Raw genomic sequence first — 16526 nt, forward strand, 5'->3', positions numbered from 1 at the left:
TCCCATGAATCCCTAATATTCAATACAACCAAACTGGAATACTTCCTACTCTTCTCACTCTCCAGCCTTCCCTATTCCTGGTGAATGGCTCCATTATCTGGCTCAATTTTCCATTTGCCAGCATCAAGTTCACTCTGTATTTCTTTCCCATCTTTACTCCCTATGTCCTACTTGTTTACAACTCCCATTGATTTTATTCCTAAATATCTTTTAAATGATCCTTTCTTCATCTCTACTGTTACCATTACTACCTTCCTAGACTATCACAAAGGGTTTCCAACGGGACTCCTTGCTTCTCCTACCAATTCCCTTAAAAGTAACGTTCATAGGGAGTAGAGACATCTTTAAAAATCTGGTATCACCAGCTTATTTAGAGACCTTAGCACTCTCTCTTTACAGCTATATTTCCTGCTTTTTTTTCCATTTGTTCTTACTATGTTGTTCTGTCTGTAGCTAAGTCTCCGACTCTTGTTGTACCCTTTCTGTTCTAGGCCTCCTTTTCATTCCTTAGGTGTCAAAGGGATTCCTACTTTTTCTTTCCAAGCCTTTCTTGGGTTACATCCGACAGAGAGGATGACTAAGCATTCTAAACCACTTCTGCACCAGGACAGCTCTCTTACTATATAGAGTTAACTCAGTTTTTGGTCCATTTTAAGAACAGACACTGTATCTCAGGGCCTGGTGGAGAAGAAGGCACACAGTACATGTTCAAATTACCTATACAAAACACCAAGAAAAACATCTACACAAAACACCATTGAATCCAGTGTGGTTATACTGTTTATTTGCCCAGAGCAGCTAGAGTACATGAACAGCTTTTATGAAACAGATGGAAGTTGGCAAAGTAATGGGGAAGGGGCAACAGCAGACAAACCTAAGTAATCAACACTCATGAATGAGCTGACTACACAATCAAGCAAAACTGGATCAATGCTAGCTGTCTGCTGAACTGAGTCTGCCCCAGAGGCTCACTGACTTTGTACTGAACAAAACTACACAAGGTCCTTCATCATTCTACTCAATTCTCTATTCTTTTCCCCAAAGAAAGTAATAATTACAAAATGCAGGACTCTTCAAAAATAGCCTACATTAGCTTTTATTTTTCCATTATGGGCCCAGTGTGCCTTCAGCCTACTTCCACTTTATCAGCAGGGAATCTCATTTCCTTCTCATACTATGCGTTTTACAGTGCCTCAGTGAGCCTTAAGTGAGATGGATATTGTAGGGAATGAATTGTAGAGGGACAAAATGAGAAGCACTGAAGATCACACACATTATTCCATCTTGCTATTCTGTTGCAGTACACAAAAGCAACACTGCAGATGGGAGCATGTAGAATGAAAACCCCGAGTTCTAAATTGATACCCAGTATTTGACACTGTGAATATGTAGGTCAATTACTACTTGACATTAATTCCTTGACCTGCTGAGGAGTATCCTTTAAAAGCTTCTAGTTAAGAGGTAAGATCCCCCACCCTGAACCCTGTAGGCAATGTTGTTACAACAACATTTAAAGGAGGTGAAATGTTTAATATATGAAATGCTGTCTCGGCGCAAAGTGCCGAGGACTCCACACTAGGAATCTGCTAGAGACTTGTCAGGTTGGCCAGGCATTTTAATGCTTAAATTACAACGAAAATGTTCACATGGCTAATAAACTCATTTGGAACCTACAGGAGATATTTGAGAAGGCAACTGTGTAAGGCTTTACCGTTTGATTTGTGACTTAGCGCTCAGGACCCAGATTAGAAATTCAATTAATGTGAACCCCAACTTGTAATTCCCACTATGTTCTTTCACTTCATTAATATTAAAGCTGACTTTTTTCATATTAGGCAATCTATTTTGATTCCAAGTTCATGCGAGCCCAAACCTCTTCCTTCCAAGCAAGTTCCCATTTGAGTCTCTGAAACTTCTACATGCACGGAGCCATGAAATGAAGTGGCCTCACCGAGAATGGCTGTGTGTGTAGCTCACTACTGATCAGCCACTCTGTCACGTTTCAATGTAGGACCTACTTGTGTTGAATTATGAAAGTGGGAATGGTTTCCCATCTAGATTTTTCCTTACTACTAAGATAGTAATTAACTGCCTTTGTAGATAGTATGGACTCGTTGTGAATTCCTACCAATAGCAGCTTCCCCTTAATGCTTTTTCATTTAGTGTCTTGCTTTCTCAGCATCTACCTAAAGAAGACAAATTGGGATTTGAGTAAAAAGTACACTAAAAGGAGCTGGTCTCCACAATTTACCTCAACTTTATTGTAAGCGTTTATCAAGACAGTGGTGAGGGTGGAAGGGGACGTAGCCCTGCTAGTGTAACAGGAAAGTCCCTTTGTCTGCTGAGCTTTCTATTGCCTGGCCCCGAGAACACAGACCTGTACTATCCAAACAGAAGATACCCACCGTCTCAACTTTGCACTGCTGGGGAGGGGGAAACATTCAGAAAGCTAGTTGTATTTTTATATATGTGAAATATTATGCATCTTCTTTAAAGAAAAGTTATCCAGATTTAACATTCAAGTTTTTTTCATGGCAGCACTTGTTCAAAGATTATCTCATGAGATAAATGAAAAAAAGTTTGTTTGTTTTTTCGTTTTTCGTGAGACCAAGCAGTTATCTACCAAGTATCTATCTCATCTTTTCTAGGCAAAGGGCACTACACAAAGGACTAGCTACTGACTGGAGTACAATAGTTTAGGTTCTGCTTAGGAGTCAGGAGTCAGTCTGCCATGAAACTGGCATCTTGGCATAACTGACCATCCCCTCTGGCTCCGTCTCCTTTAGTGAAGGATGATGAAGGCTCCTCTTAAATCTGACTGTAGTCCACTAGGACGTGTGGTTAGTGGTTACTGTGATTCTTTGAAAGACAAAGGCAATGGAGACTTTACTTGGATAGCAGGGAGGTTTAGTTCAAGTTTAATCTTATGTTTAGTTTTATTTAGAGAGCAGGGAAGTAAGTCAGGGGCTGGAGTCCAGCCAGTGTGTGGCTCACCCAGACAGTCTGGTCTGCTGGTGGTAGTCTGCCAAGAGGAGAGAATACGAGAAAACATGGCTGAGGAAGAAATGGGAGCTGAAGGTAACTGGCTGTGTGGGAATCAATTTTGCTTTTCCCTTACGAAGACACATACTTAAAAGTTGACTATTATTCACTGCCTCCTCATTTCTTATCCCTCTGACTTGCTGGGTGGTATCCATCCCCACTATTACTCACTGTACTTTCCTGAGGCTTACCAGAGAGTGAACTCTTGTCTTGAAATAGACTCAAGCTCTTGGGCTGTGGGACTTTGCCTTTTGTGACTAGACTTCCAATTGCTCCTGCTTTGAGCACATTATAGCTCTTCTATTAACAATCTCGTACATCCCATTTAGTCTGAACTAAGTCAAGATACTGGGGGATGAGAAAACTGTCTGTCTAGGCTTCACATTTCTTTTTTTTTTTAATTTTTTTTCTTATTAGTTACATTTTGTTAACTCTATGCCAGCCCACAGTGACAGAAAACCACAGTAGTAGGAGTGGCCTGCAGCAGTGGTAGCCAGAGAGTCAGGCTGCCTGCTCATATCTTGTTACATTAGCAAACAGAGAGCAAGGAGGGACAGAAGCAAGGCTGGGCTATAAATGCTCAGTATTGTCCCCATACTGACCCACCTCCCCCACTGAAGCCCCACAGGCTAAATATTCTCCAGCTTTCCAAACAGCTCCAATAGCTGGCGACTCCATGTTCAAATACATGAGCCCATGGGAATATGTCACAGTCAAACCATAATAAAGCCATTGTAAGAGTAGTAGTCCCAGCACTTGAGAAGCTGACACAGGAAGATCTTGGATTTCAGGACAGGCTAGACTATACCACTAGATTCTTTCTTAAAAAAGAAACCACAAGAATATACACACACATACATGCCAAGTTGTACAAATAAGCAGAAACATTCATGTCTCTCTAACCCACCATTACTTTTGACATCTACTGCAAGGACCATGGCTAAACTATGAGTCAAGATAATCCCCTTTCCCTTAAGGTTTCTTCTGTGAGGAACCTGACCAGATACCTCTTAGTTCTTTGTACAGGTCTGGGAGGACTGTGCAAGTTTAGAGCTGCAGGCTAGAGAAAGCCAGGACTCTATAAGCAGAGGTCAGTGGGTGAGGCTGACATAGAGCTCGGTGGATCAGTCTGGTGGGGAGTTCAGGAGACCAGAATGTCAACAGAAATGTGGCCAGGCTCATTAGGTTTCAGACGGAAGCAAGGGTTCTACTGAGAACTGGATGTGACGCCGTCATGTCACATGCTGGCAAACAATCTGGTTACACTCTATGACCCGAAGATTAGAGTGAGAATGAATTTAAAAGCAATGAGACCAATTTGACTGTAAATTTCATGACAGCATATCATGGGCTATTGGTCACTGGCTGAGAAGGGTTAGAGCTATGTAAGGACCGGTCAGGAGGCTAGGAAGAGAGCAGCTCTCACTGCTAAGGAGATGAACACAGGGAGACTCAGCACTCTGTACTGGCACAATGGTACTAACTGGGAAGCTGCGGAACTTGTAGCCGGTGGGCCTCACTGGAGGAAGTGGGTCACTAGGGGATGGGCCGTGAGGATTATAGCCCAGCCTTGTGTTTAGTCCTAATCTCCTTCTGTGTGCTGGTTCAATGAGATATGAGCAAGTAATATCATATTTCTACCACCACAGCCACAAGCTGCTCCAGCCATGTCTTCCTTCCATGACAGACCGAAGTCCCAGACAGTCAGTCAAAGTAAATCCTCCCCCTTAAGCTTAGGGCGATTCTTGTTAAAGACTTCGTTATAGTGACAAGGAAAGCAATTAATATAAGATTTAGGAATAAACTAAGTTTTCTACTTTACCAAGAGAGACTAGACTTAGAAAAGGCATGTTCAAGGGCCAAAGCAACATAGCCAGTACGCAACTAAACCATAAATTAAACCTATTTCTTCTGGCTTTAAAACCTAATTCGTAACCACTGTGTCAAAAGGCCTCAAAAGTTCTACACAGAAAGCACTGTCGGGGTGCTGCTACAAATACAGTTTCCTGGAGCTCATTGCCAACAATTCTGATTCTGCAGGTAAGGAAATGGTCCAGTTAGCGAGGATCCCTCAGGTTATAGAATAGGTCATTTGTAGATCAGAAGGCTGAAATTCTTCATTGAGTCATACTGTCTGCCAGGAGAAGGGCAGTACAGACAGAAGAACCAGCACGTGCAAAAGCCGAAGAACATGAAGCACAAGCTATTTATAATTTATGTTAGAGGACAGGACTACAGAGACAAGTCACCAAGGATACCCAAGGATACCTGTGCCTTTAGGAAACTGTGATGATCTACAGCCTCAAACGCTCTGGTCTGCCCCCTGCCACTGACTATATCGCAATATAATCTTTTAACAAAACCAAAATCACCTAGAATGACCATCACTTTCATGTATGATTTAACTATATTACTATTCTATAGGTAATTTTAAACAGAAGTGTGGTCATACTATTTGGTATTTTATGACACAATAAACATTTTTCATCTTACATAGTCTTTGTAGTCATCAATTTTAATGGTAATAAACATTTAATTAGGATAATGTGCCTTAATTTATGAAACTGTTTTCTTAATATTAGGAGCTTAATTTGTTTCTAATTTTAGCATCACTGAAATTCTTGAGGTTGCTACACTTTGTAGCATTCTCTTACAATCTTAAGGGGAAAAAAGATGCTTACATCTTTGAAGTAATGAGAAAGAAAACATCAAACTACAGAACCTATCTAAATGTGCTTAGGCTAATGCCTAACATTAAAGACTACTAATGAGTAGCCTATCGAATGTGGACCCCTTTCCCAGTGTTGCTAACGACACTACATCATCTCATTGTATTTCACATGCACGCTATAGTTTATGAAAGCAGTTTCACTACATAGCCACGTGCAGTATAACAATTTTACGAGGCACGTATGGCAGCCAGTTTCTGCTGATATAAAAACTAAAAGAAGTTCCTTGACCTGTTTAATAATAGAGATAAATTTCAGAATGTGGGCTCAGATGACTCCAAAGCTCTTTATTCTGTATTACAATGCCTTTTAGTTTAAGATCAATACAAATAAAGCTATTCACGATGAAGAAAAATTAGAATAAATGAGATAGGAAAACCTGCATATTCAGTAAAAGTCCCAAGTTAAAACCATTCATTTTACAACAAAGACCAACACCTGCTATGGATTGAACTGTCTCCCAGAGACAGTTGCATCCAGAGATAAGGGCAATAAGGAGGTAATTAAGGTTAAAAAGTTATGAATAGGAGCCTGATACGATGTCATTAATATCCTTGTAGTAAAGAGATATCTGGAGGCTCAGCTACTTTTTCTGTGATGTCAGGAAGCACTGAAAAGGTGGTTCTCTCAAGCCTGTGAAAGCTTTCACCAGGAACCAAGTTAGCCACAACCCTAACCTTGGGCTTTCCAGACTCCAGACTTGGGAGAAAATGAATTTCTGTTAAGCTATGACACCTATGACAGTTTTTCTTTTTTAAAAATTATTATCACTTATTATAATTTATTCAATTTGTATCCCAGCTGTGGCCCCCTCCCTCGTCTCCTCCCAATCCTGCCCTCTTCCCCCTATGCCCCTCACCTAGTTCACTGATAGGGGAGGTCTTCCTCCCCTTCTATTTGATCTATTTGATCTCATCAGGACTGGCTGCACTGTCTTCCTCTGTGGCCTGGCAAGGTTGCACCCCTCAGGGGGCGGTGATCAGAGAACCTGCCACTGAGTTCATGTCAGAGAAAGTCCCTGATCCCCTTACTAGGGAACCCACTTGGGGACTACTAAGTCTATAGGCTACATCTGAGCCGAGGTTTTAGGTTCCCTCCATGCATTGTCCTTGGTTGGGGTATCTTTCTCTTCAGGGTCCCCTGGGGCTCAGTTTTTATGACTCTGTTGGTCTCCTTTTGAAGCTCCTGTCCCCTTCAGGTCTTTCTATCTCCCCCTTCTTTCCTAAGATTTCCTGCACTCTGCTCAAAGTTTGGCTATGAGTCTCAGCCTCTGATTCGATACCTTGATCAGTAGTCTTTCAGAGGCCATATGACAATTTTTCTATCAGCTTACATAAACTAAGACTGTGGGGGTGCCATTTCAATAATAGTTAAGAATGTTCTAGAAGCACCCTTAGAACTAGGTAGATGTGGAAAGCATTTAGAGATGCATGTTAGAAAATGCCTGGATAAGTATGAACTGACAACTACAACAAATATAGATGTTAAAGGAGATGATAGTGAAGTATCTGATAGAAATGAAGAACACATTTCTAGAAACTAATAGGAAGTTGACTCACGTCGTTAAGTGGTAGAGAACTGGACTTCACTGTGTTTTGTTGCACTGGACTATTCAGTGGTTTGTTGAGGAAACAATGTATGTGAGATAAAGTTGGATTTTTAGTTGAGATGTTCAAGTTAGACATTGAAGAAAAACCTTGGCTTCTCTTGACTGTTTAGGGGACAATAAAAAAGGGGAAAGAAGATGTGGACTATTTTGTCTATTCATATTGTAAAAGCCATGAATATTTAATCTTTTGTTTTGTTTTTGCTTTACTTTTTTTTTTTTTTTTTTTTTTTTTTTTTTTTTTTTTGAGACAGAGGTTCTCTGTGTAACAGCTCTGGCTGTCCTGGAACTTGGAACTTACTTGCTCTCTAGACCAGGCTGGCCTCAAACTCCCAGATATCTGCCTGACTCTGCCTGCTGAATACTGGGATTAAAAATGTGTGTCATTACTGCCCAGCTTTTTTTTTTTTAAAGATATATTGTTTTATGGTTACAGGTGCGTTATCTGCATGTATTCCTGCAGACCAGAAAAGGGCATCAAATTGTGAGCCACCATGTGGGTGCTGGGAATTAAATTCAGTACCTCCAGAAGAGCAGCCAGTGCTCTTAACCACTGGGCCATCTCTCCAAGCCCTTTTGTTTTGTAGGCTCATGTAGCCTAGCCTGGCCTCAGACTCTATGTAGCTGAGCTGAGGATGGTTTGAACTGATTTTCCTGCCTCTGCCACTTGAGTGCTGGGATGACAGATGTGTACCACTACACCAGGCGTGGAAGCTTGATTTTCTTTATTTTCAGGACAGTAAGGGCGTGGGCTAAACAGCCATTTGATAAAGAGGTCTCAGCAGAAGTCAGGAACAGGGACAAGGTTATACTAGCAGAGACTGCCAGTTTGGGTACAGTTTTTGTCCAAAGGGGATGCAGAAAGTAGAATGGCATGAAAAGAATACCAGATACCTTGAATTCTACAGACCTGGCCCATAGAATTCTTTGGCTGCCGATGTGCACTATTCTTTAAAGAAAAGGAAGAAAGCCATGGAGGAGACAAAGAGGTTAAGACTATTGCTGGAGAGGTGGCTCAGAGGTTAAGAACACTTACTGTTCTTAAAGACCTGGCTTTGGTTCTCAGCTCTCACACAGGACAACTTACAACCATCTGTAACTCAGCAGTTCCAGGAAATCCAATGCTTTCTGGCTTCTGCAGTCACACACATGGAATGCTCACACACTCATGTGGGACATACACATAGGACATATACATTAGAAAAAAAAACTTAAAAAAAAAAAACCAATGCTGTTCTTTTACTAAGGGTCCAGTGGGAAGGGCTATTTCCTTCCAGGTGTCAAATGATGAGCCTGTTTTTCTAGATATGGACAATAAATAATATCTCAGGGTGGGAGAGTCTTTTTTTTTTTTTTTTTTGCAGTTTTATGAATGACAGCGTATCAAACAAAAGAGTGCCTTTTTGAGTCACATGAGTTAAGGGCAGTTGAGACTTGGTAGATTTGGATCTTTTGTACCCATCTCTCTTCTGATTTCTCACATTTCAGGATAGGTTATCTATCCGATGCCTGTGCACAACTCTATCTGGAAAGCAAATAAGTTGTCTGGCTTTACCAGGGTCACAAATAGCAATGTTGCCTTAAGATGAATCATACCTTAAGTCTCATCCTCATCTCACTTAGATACCATGTAGTTGAGACTTTAAATAAGGACTTTAGAGTTGATCCTTAGGAATAAGACTTTTATGGCGAACGGGAATGTATTTGCCTCTGATAAAGACATGAATTTGAGAGTGATGGAAGGAGGATGGAATCCTATGGACTAAACTGTGTCTCCTTCCAATTTACATGCTGAAGCTCTACAGTACAATGAGGGTATATTTGAAGATACAGCCTGCAAAGAAAGAGATACTTAAATAAGTCATAGGACCAGTGTCCTTTAAAGAAAAAATACTGGAGCATTTGTTCTCTCTTAGTGACTCTCATCACAGTGTGAGGGCTCGGAGAAAACAGCCCTTATCAGAAAATAACCAGGTTAGAACTCTGACTTTGGACTTTTCAGCTGGAAACCTGAGAAAATCAATTTCTACTGTTGGGCTAGGGATTTAGCTTGGTAGTCGGGTGCTTGCCCAGTACATGCAAGATCCAGCGACAATTCTCAGCAACACACACACACACACACACACACACACACACACACACACACACGAATTCTATTATTTAAGCCACCTAATATATGATATTCTGTTATGGCAGCCTGGAAAAGCTGACACAAAGTAAATATTTTAGTAGTTTATCACTGCAGTGAATATGTAGGTATGACCCTTTATCTTTTAAGTTGACTTTCTTTTGCAGTATTTTAAAAGACAAGTCCTATCTATTAGACTACTTTAAATTCCACTAATATGGCAAGGAATATTTTAAGAAGATAAACAGTAAAAAGAGTTGTTTGTTCCAACCATTGGTTTCTTTTGCTCATCTCTGCAAACACAGGGGTCTCAGAGTTCTTAGAATTTATTCTTTTAAGGTTGTATAATCAATTAGGTACTTCTGGAAACGCCCAGAAAGTCTTCAAAAAGACATTTATATTCAGCAGTTAGTGTAAAACACCCTTTCCCAAACCTGCCAACGACTCCCAGTATATAATCACTTGCCACCTGTTCTTTTGAGATTGCTTTTGTATTATTACAAGCAAAGAGATCAATACTACACCATTGATTTAGGAAAGAGACAAGATTGCGTGGCAATAATACATAAAGTTAGTCAAGCCCCACTTCTCAATTGTTTTGAAAGAACAGAATTTTATGCTCCTTTCTGAAATAGGTACTCATTCTGCATTGGTGATCTTGTAGCAATAAAGACCCAAGATAGATAAGGTACTGTAACCCCAATTGATATAATAGCTCTTGAGAGCTACACAGAATCTCAAAATGCTTTCTTATACTTAATAGTAAGATAGTAACTTGAGTCCATAGCTCCTCTCTGAAGTTCGTCCCTTGGTTTAATTTTAAAAGTGTAGACTGCAGCAGAGGGTCAAGGCAGGCAGAGGTGGTAGTGTTGAAACTGCAGAGAGCAGCCAGCTGAAGAGATGGTCCAAACATATATGTCTTGATAGGCAGGTAGGGCCAATTGTTTACCTTACCCATTAACTTACTAAGACACCATCTGGTCTTTCTAAGCTAAATTATCATGTAAAAGTCATTTAGATATGTTAATTGGTTTTGAACCAGTGAATAGAATCAGTAAAAGGAGGCGATGGGAATGGAGAACATTATGTTGAGCTTTGTGCTTTTAAAACCTTTCACTTGTATTATTTCATTTGATCATCACCTTAGTCCCATAAAGTACATGGCTTATTATTTTAAACATCTGAAAAAAGAGGGAAAAAAATTTGTGAGTATCCAAAGATTATTAACTCTCTTAAAGTAGGGAAGAAGCCAACGGCATTCACTTAGCCAAACAATAGCGTCAGAGCAGGTGTTATTATTATAAAGCTACTAAAGGTTAAAGTCAGGGTGAGACGGCAAACCTTTTGGAGATTAGTCTATGCCATAATTATTACACTCATAGGGTTTGTGGTTGACAGTCACAGTGAGTATAGCTGGACAGGAATCCTTAATGTCAAGTGGTCTGGGTATCTCAAAGGCTAGTAATAGTGGAATGTTTGAGATACATTTAATAAGTAATAAGTAATAAACAACATGATAGACAAAGCACAGGCTACACAGAAATACCTGAGTTGTTTGTTGTTTTTTTAACATTACACTTGTGTGTGTGTTTGTCAGAGTCCAGGAATCCATATTCTCCTTCCACTCTCTGGGTCCTAGGGATTAAAATCATCGAACTCAGTCATCAGGCCTGAATGGCAAGTGCCTTTGTTCAATGAGCCATTTTGCTGGCCTGATATCTATGCTTAAATTTTAGCTCTACTTCTAGCTGTGACCTCAAGTTAGTTACCTCACTGAGCAAAACCTTCCTCATGTGTCAAATGGAAAAAATGAACTTGACCTTATGACTATGATATGAACATTAAGTATTAGTTATCTTTGTCTATAAAAGTGTCTCCCAGGATGGCTCTGTGATTAAGAGTACTGCCTGCTCTTCAAGAGGACCTGGGTTCAATTCCCAGCACCCACATGGCAGCTCACAACTGTCTGTAATTCCCGTTCCAGGGGATCAGACATCCTCACACAGACACACATGCACACAAAACACCAAAGCACATAAAATAAAAATAAATTATTAAAAAAAAGTGTCTCCCAGGAAGCATACAAGATACAGAGGAGGGGTAAACAAGGGTCTCTTACTTGGTAGAGAATAAAGACAGAACAGGGAGTGAAAGGTGCACTCTAGACTTCGTTTTTATAGTAACCACGGCAAACTGCCAAAGCTCAATGGCTACTTCTTTTAAGAAGAGTGTGAGTTAAGTCTGTGACAGTAATGTTCATTCTCAATGTCGAGGGATTTATAAATACCATGGAAACATATCTCTGGGTAGGACTATGAGGCTGTTGGCAGAAAGGTTTAGAAGACTAGGAAAGGCACACCCCGAGTGTGAGTAAGCATGGTCCTTCGGGCTGGAGTTCCAGGCTGAAATAAGGGGGAAGTTAACTGGGCATCAGCATCCACCCTCTCTGCTCCCTGACTGAGGAGCAGTGTGGCCAGCCAACCCACACAGCTGCTGTGCCTTCCCCACCCTGACGAACTGTACCCCTCTACTGTGAGCCAAAACCAACCCTCCATCTTTTAAGTTGCTTCTTGTCAGGTGTTTGGTCATAAACAAATAATACACAATCCTTCCAGATTGCCACAGAATGTTTGTTTTCCCATATTTCCTTAGTGTCTATTTTCCCTTTCAATAATACATCTGCTTATTAGAGCATCTGCTAATATAGGAAGCTCACTCATTTCCACACAATGGAGAAATTGGAGAGAGAAAGTGGGAAGGAAGGATCAAACCACTTTGGTAACAAGGTAAGGCTAGGCATGGTAGTACATACTAGCACTCACAAGGAAAAGGCTGGCATATCTCGGTGAGTTTGAGGCCAGCCTGGTGTATATAGTGAGTTCAAGGCCAGCTGAAGCTATGTGGTGAGACCCTGTCTCAAAAAACCCAAAAGAAATTTTGGGAAAAGAGAGAGAGAGAGAGAGAGAGAGAGAGAGAGAGAGAGAGAGAGAGAGAGAGAGAGAGAGAGAGAGAGAGAAAGGAAGATTAGGGTGAGATTCTCAGTATCTTCTTACCTTGACTGCATAGTTACTGAGCGGATCTTTTGCATACGAGGCAGTGTAGTAGACTGCATCTCCAGCTTCGCAGCACGGCTTGTCACTGGTTAGCCTGAAGTCTGACCAGCTGTCCACTCCAAAGCGGAGTTGGTCTTTCTGCCCAGCCATGAAGAGGTCTTCACATTTAGCTGCCAGTCTCTTCAAGGCATCTGTATGAAGGCTTCGGAGCTTACTCACCACTTCCTCCCGATTGTCAAGTCCTCGATAAAGTGCTTGTCTTTGTGGCTTCTGGATGCTTCGAGCCTGTCTACAGGAGAGACCACGACGGCTGGAGAGGGACTCCATACTGTTGGAAAATCTGTCCTTTACACTGAGAGTGGCTAAGCTGGAGATACTGTTTGCTGCCGAAGGAGCAGGTCTCTCCTTGTGCAGAGGTCTCTCCAAGGATTCATAAGACTCAATGTCCAGTCCTTTGAGCTCATAGCTAACAGAAGACCCAGCACTGCTGGCGTCCCAGTTGGGATCGATATCATAGGTGGGATTAGCCACAACACAAAGACTACTTTGCATGCATTTCTGAAGGTCTTTGGAGAGTGGCTCTGTATTGGCTCGTATCATTTTCTTTGGCAGTGGGGGTGGTGTGGGTTGGGAAGCATTCAATACTTCTTGGTCTGTCTTCTCTCCAAAGGCAATGGCATCATCCAAAGCTCCCTTGGGATGCCGTGGATGCTTGGGAGGTATCATGGCTGCTCTAGATTGTCCTGAATTATTTTTAAAGAGAGAAGAAAAGAGAATTAATAAAAAATTTCGTTTCATAATTGAAACAAGTAGAAGTGAGTGAAGTAGGCATGGGGAGTCTAGCAATCAGTCAATGCTGTCACTAAAGTGAAAGGTGAAACCGAGAAACAAATGTGTGAGTATTGAAGATCTGAATCCAAAGCTCGATTGGAGTAACAAGTAGAAATGATGTCTCTGCACTTCTCTGCCAGAGGAATGTGCACTAATTTAGGTGGCAAGCTTTGTTTTCAAAAGGAATCCAGATTCTTCAGTCCTGTCCCTTATTGTCAACAGTCCCCATACACAGTACCAAGGAAGGAGAGACACTAGAAACACTTGCATGTGACAGTAGAAATGACAGCATTTGTGGATCAAGAAAATACTTGGGAGCACTATTGAAAACAGAACTGAAACTAGCAATGAGACCACTGTACAGAGCCTGACAAAATATTGTTTTATTTCTTATAATGTCATTCCAATTTTACATTTTATATAGTACCTGCCATTACATATATGTACATATAATTTATGTATCCAATATTTATGTTTAGAGGGCAAAACACATTAAGGGTTCAATGATACTTTTCAGTTTCCTACATAAGGGAGAGAAGACATTATTTTTTTGAAGACAGAAATATATCATGAAACTTCTATAAAAGGTACTAAAATAAATCATGTTATTAAAATGAGGCCTTTACTCAAGAGATAGAGGGAGAGCATAAAGCCTGGTTATGGATTGTGTTATGTTGCGGTCCTAACCTCTGCTCTCTATGAATAGGTCCTCATTTGGAAATTGAGTCTTTGTTAATCTGATAAAGTTGAGGTTAGAAAAGCCTCTAATCAAATATGGCTGGTATCCCAGTAAGAAGAACACAATGTGAAAACAAATAAGGATAATACTACGTGGTGACAAGGGCAGAGACAGAAATGATTTGACGGTAAACTATGAATGCCAAAGATGGATGGCTATCATTAAATGCCAGGCAGAGGCAGGAACAGATTCTACTCAGTGTCTCAGAAGAAGCATAGTTTTATGGACAGAGTTTCGGTTCAGGTCCCTAGACTCCATAATTGTCAAAGAATTAGTTTCTGTTGTATTAAGCAACCCATTAAGGTGCTTTATTACAACGATCCTGGGAAATAAATATATGTTTCTACTTATAATCATACAGAGTACAGGTAAGAGGATGGTGTGATGGTTAATACTGTCAACCTGAAGCTATCTAGAATCACCTAGATAGGTTTGGATATGTGACCTTTGCCTATGTCTGTGAGTTGCCTTATTAGGCTAGTTGGGGTGGGAAGAGCCACTCCAAATGTAGGCAGCACCATACGCTGGGCTGTGATAGCAGCAATCATCTCTCTCTACGTCCGGACTGCAGATACAGACTGCCTTATTTCTACTGCCGTCACTTCCCCACCATAACAGACTATCCTTAAACTCAATGAGGAAAGTCACAGATACAGCTGCTTCTGAAGATGCTAATAAATGTAAAATGGTAGGTTGTTTTGCTAAAACCATGTCCTTGAAGAAATATCAAAGGCAAGAAACAATAAAAACTGTGATTATAATTAATTCCATTTCTTACATACAGTACTTTGATCAAGAATATACAGGAGTTTAAATAAACTACCAACTACCACTGAAGGATCTCTTCTCCCCACTAACAGCACATAGCAGTATTTTTATAAGAAAGAGAGCTACATTAAACACAAAGAAAAATATACAGTGAGAATGCATGAGGGAGGCATAGAGGGAAGGGGCAGAGGGAGTGGGAGAGGGAAGAAGAGGGGGGGAATAAAGGAGAGAATACATAGCTCTAAGGGAGCAAGGATTTTAAAGAATTTTTGGCTGGGATTTGGCTTAGTGCAGTGCTTGCCCAGCATGCACAAGCCCTTGGGTTTGATTTTTATTAGCATACAACGAACAAGCTAGCTAGATAGCTAACTAGCTAGATAAATAACTAACTTACTTCTCATGAAGCAAAACTCAGGACTAGATGGAAACACTGATGAATTCTAACAAATGCTTAATATTAATTAAACCGAAGTATTTCTATCAATCCTTTGCAAGCTTGTCCAAAAAATAGAAGGAAAGAGGGAACATTTTCTACCTAGAATTTTGTAGGAGCAGTGTTACCTAGACAACCAAACCAAAGACATCCAAGAAACTGGAGACTACTATTACTTAGGAATGTAAGTGAAAACAACAGAGCCTAGGAACCTGTTAAAAATTATAAATATAATAATAGGCCATAACACAATGGGTTTATCCAATAGAATGCAAGGTTGGTTTAAAATCTGAAAATTATTCAGTATATTATGCTAACAAACTAAAGAAGAACACTCTCACATGACCTTCTCAAATTTGTAGAAAACACAGCTGATAAAATCTAATGCCTTCTCATGATAACACTCAACAAATTTGGGACAGAAAGAAACATTCTTAGCCTGATAGCTTGTTCTCCTCCAACCCCTTGGTTTTTTGAGACACCGTTTCTCTGTGTAGCCCTATCTGTCCTGGAACTCACTCTGCAGTCAAGGCTGGCCTTGAACTCACAGAGATCCACCTGCCTCTGCCTCCCAAGCACTGGGATTAAAAGCATACACCATCACAGTCTAGCCTAATAGCTTCTATATCAAACTAAGAGCTAACATCATACTTGATGACAAGAGACTATATGCTTTCTTCTTAACGTTGGCTAGGACTTGGGCACAAGCCCTGGAAATTTGGAAATAGTTAAGAAATAAAAACATCCAGATTAGAAAAGAAGTAAAACTATTCTATGTATGGATAATATAATCTTATATTTTGAGAGCTCAAGGAACCATATGAGTATCTATTAGAAGTAGCATGCCAGGACTTGGAACTCTAGCTCAGATGGTAGAATGCTTGTCTAGCATCCACGCTGCCAGGGGTTCAATTCCCAGCATGTCACAAAACTGAATATAGGGGAGTATATTTTAGCACTCAAGATATGAAGGCAGGAGGAGCAAGAGTTAGTTAAAGCTATCCTCAGCTACACAGTCAGTTTGAGGCCAGTGTGAACTACCTGAGAACCTGCCATAAAAAAACAAAAAGAAGAAAAGAATATACCAGTTTAGTGAGAATGCAGGAAAATAATCAGTATATAAAATTTTATTGTAATGACTAATCTAAAACTGACATTAAGAAAATAACCCTATTTGCAACAGAGACTAAAGTATTA

The 16526-nt window shown here is 40.5% G+C and overlaps 1 protein-coding gene across 3 annotated transcripts in view; it reads right to left on the minus strand.

Moving 5' to 3' along the window:
- The window catches only part of Peak1 (pseudopodium enriched atypical kinase 1), a 239720-nt gene that overhangs the window by 12567 nt on the left and 210627 nt on the right, over positions 1–16526 (minus strand). For all 3 annotated transcript variants that reach the window (XM_060374271.1, XM_060374279.1, XM_060374285.1), the window contains one exon: positions 12559–13301. In XM_060374271.1, the coding sequence (XP_060230254.1) occupies positions 12559–13301 (743 nt within the window). The remainder of the gene's footprint in view (positions 1–12558; positions 13302–16526) is intronic.

The sequence above is a fragment of the Meriones unguiculatus genome, chromosome 1, assembly GCF_030254825.1.
Source record: "Meriones unguiculatus strain TT.TT164.6M chromosome 1, Bangor_MerUng_6.1, whole genome shotgun sequence".
NCBI lineage: Eukaryota > Metazoa > Chordata > Mammalia > Rodentia > Muridae > Meriones > Meriones unguiculatus.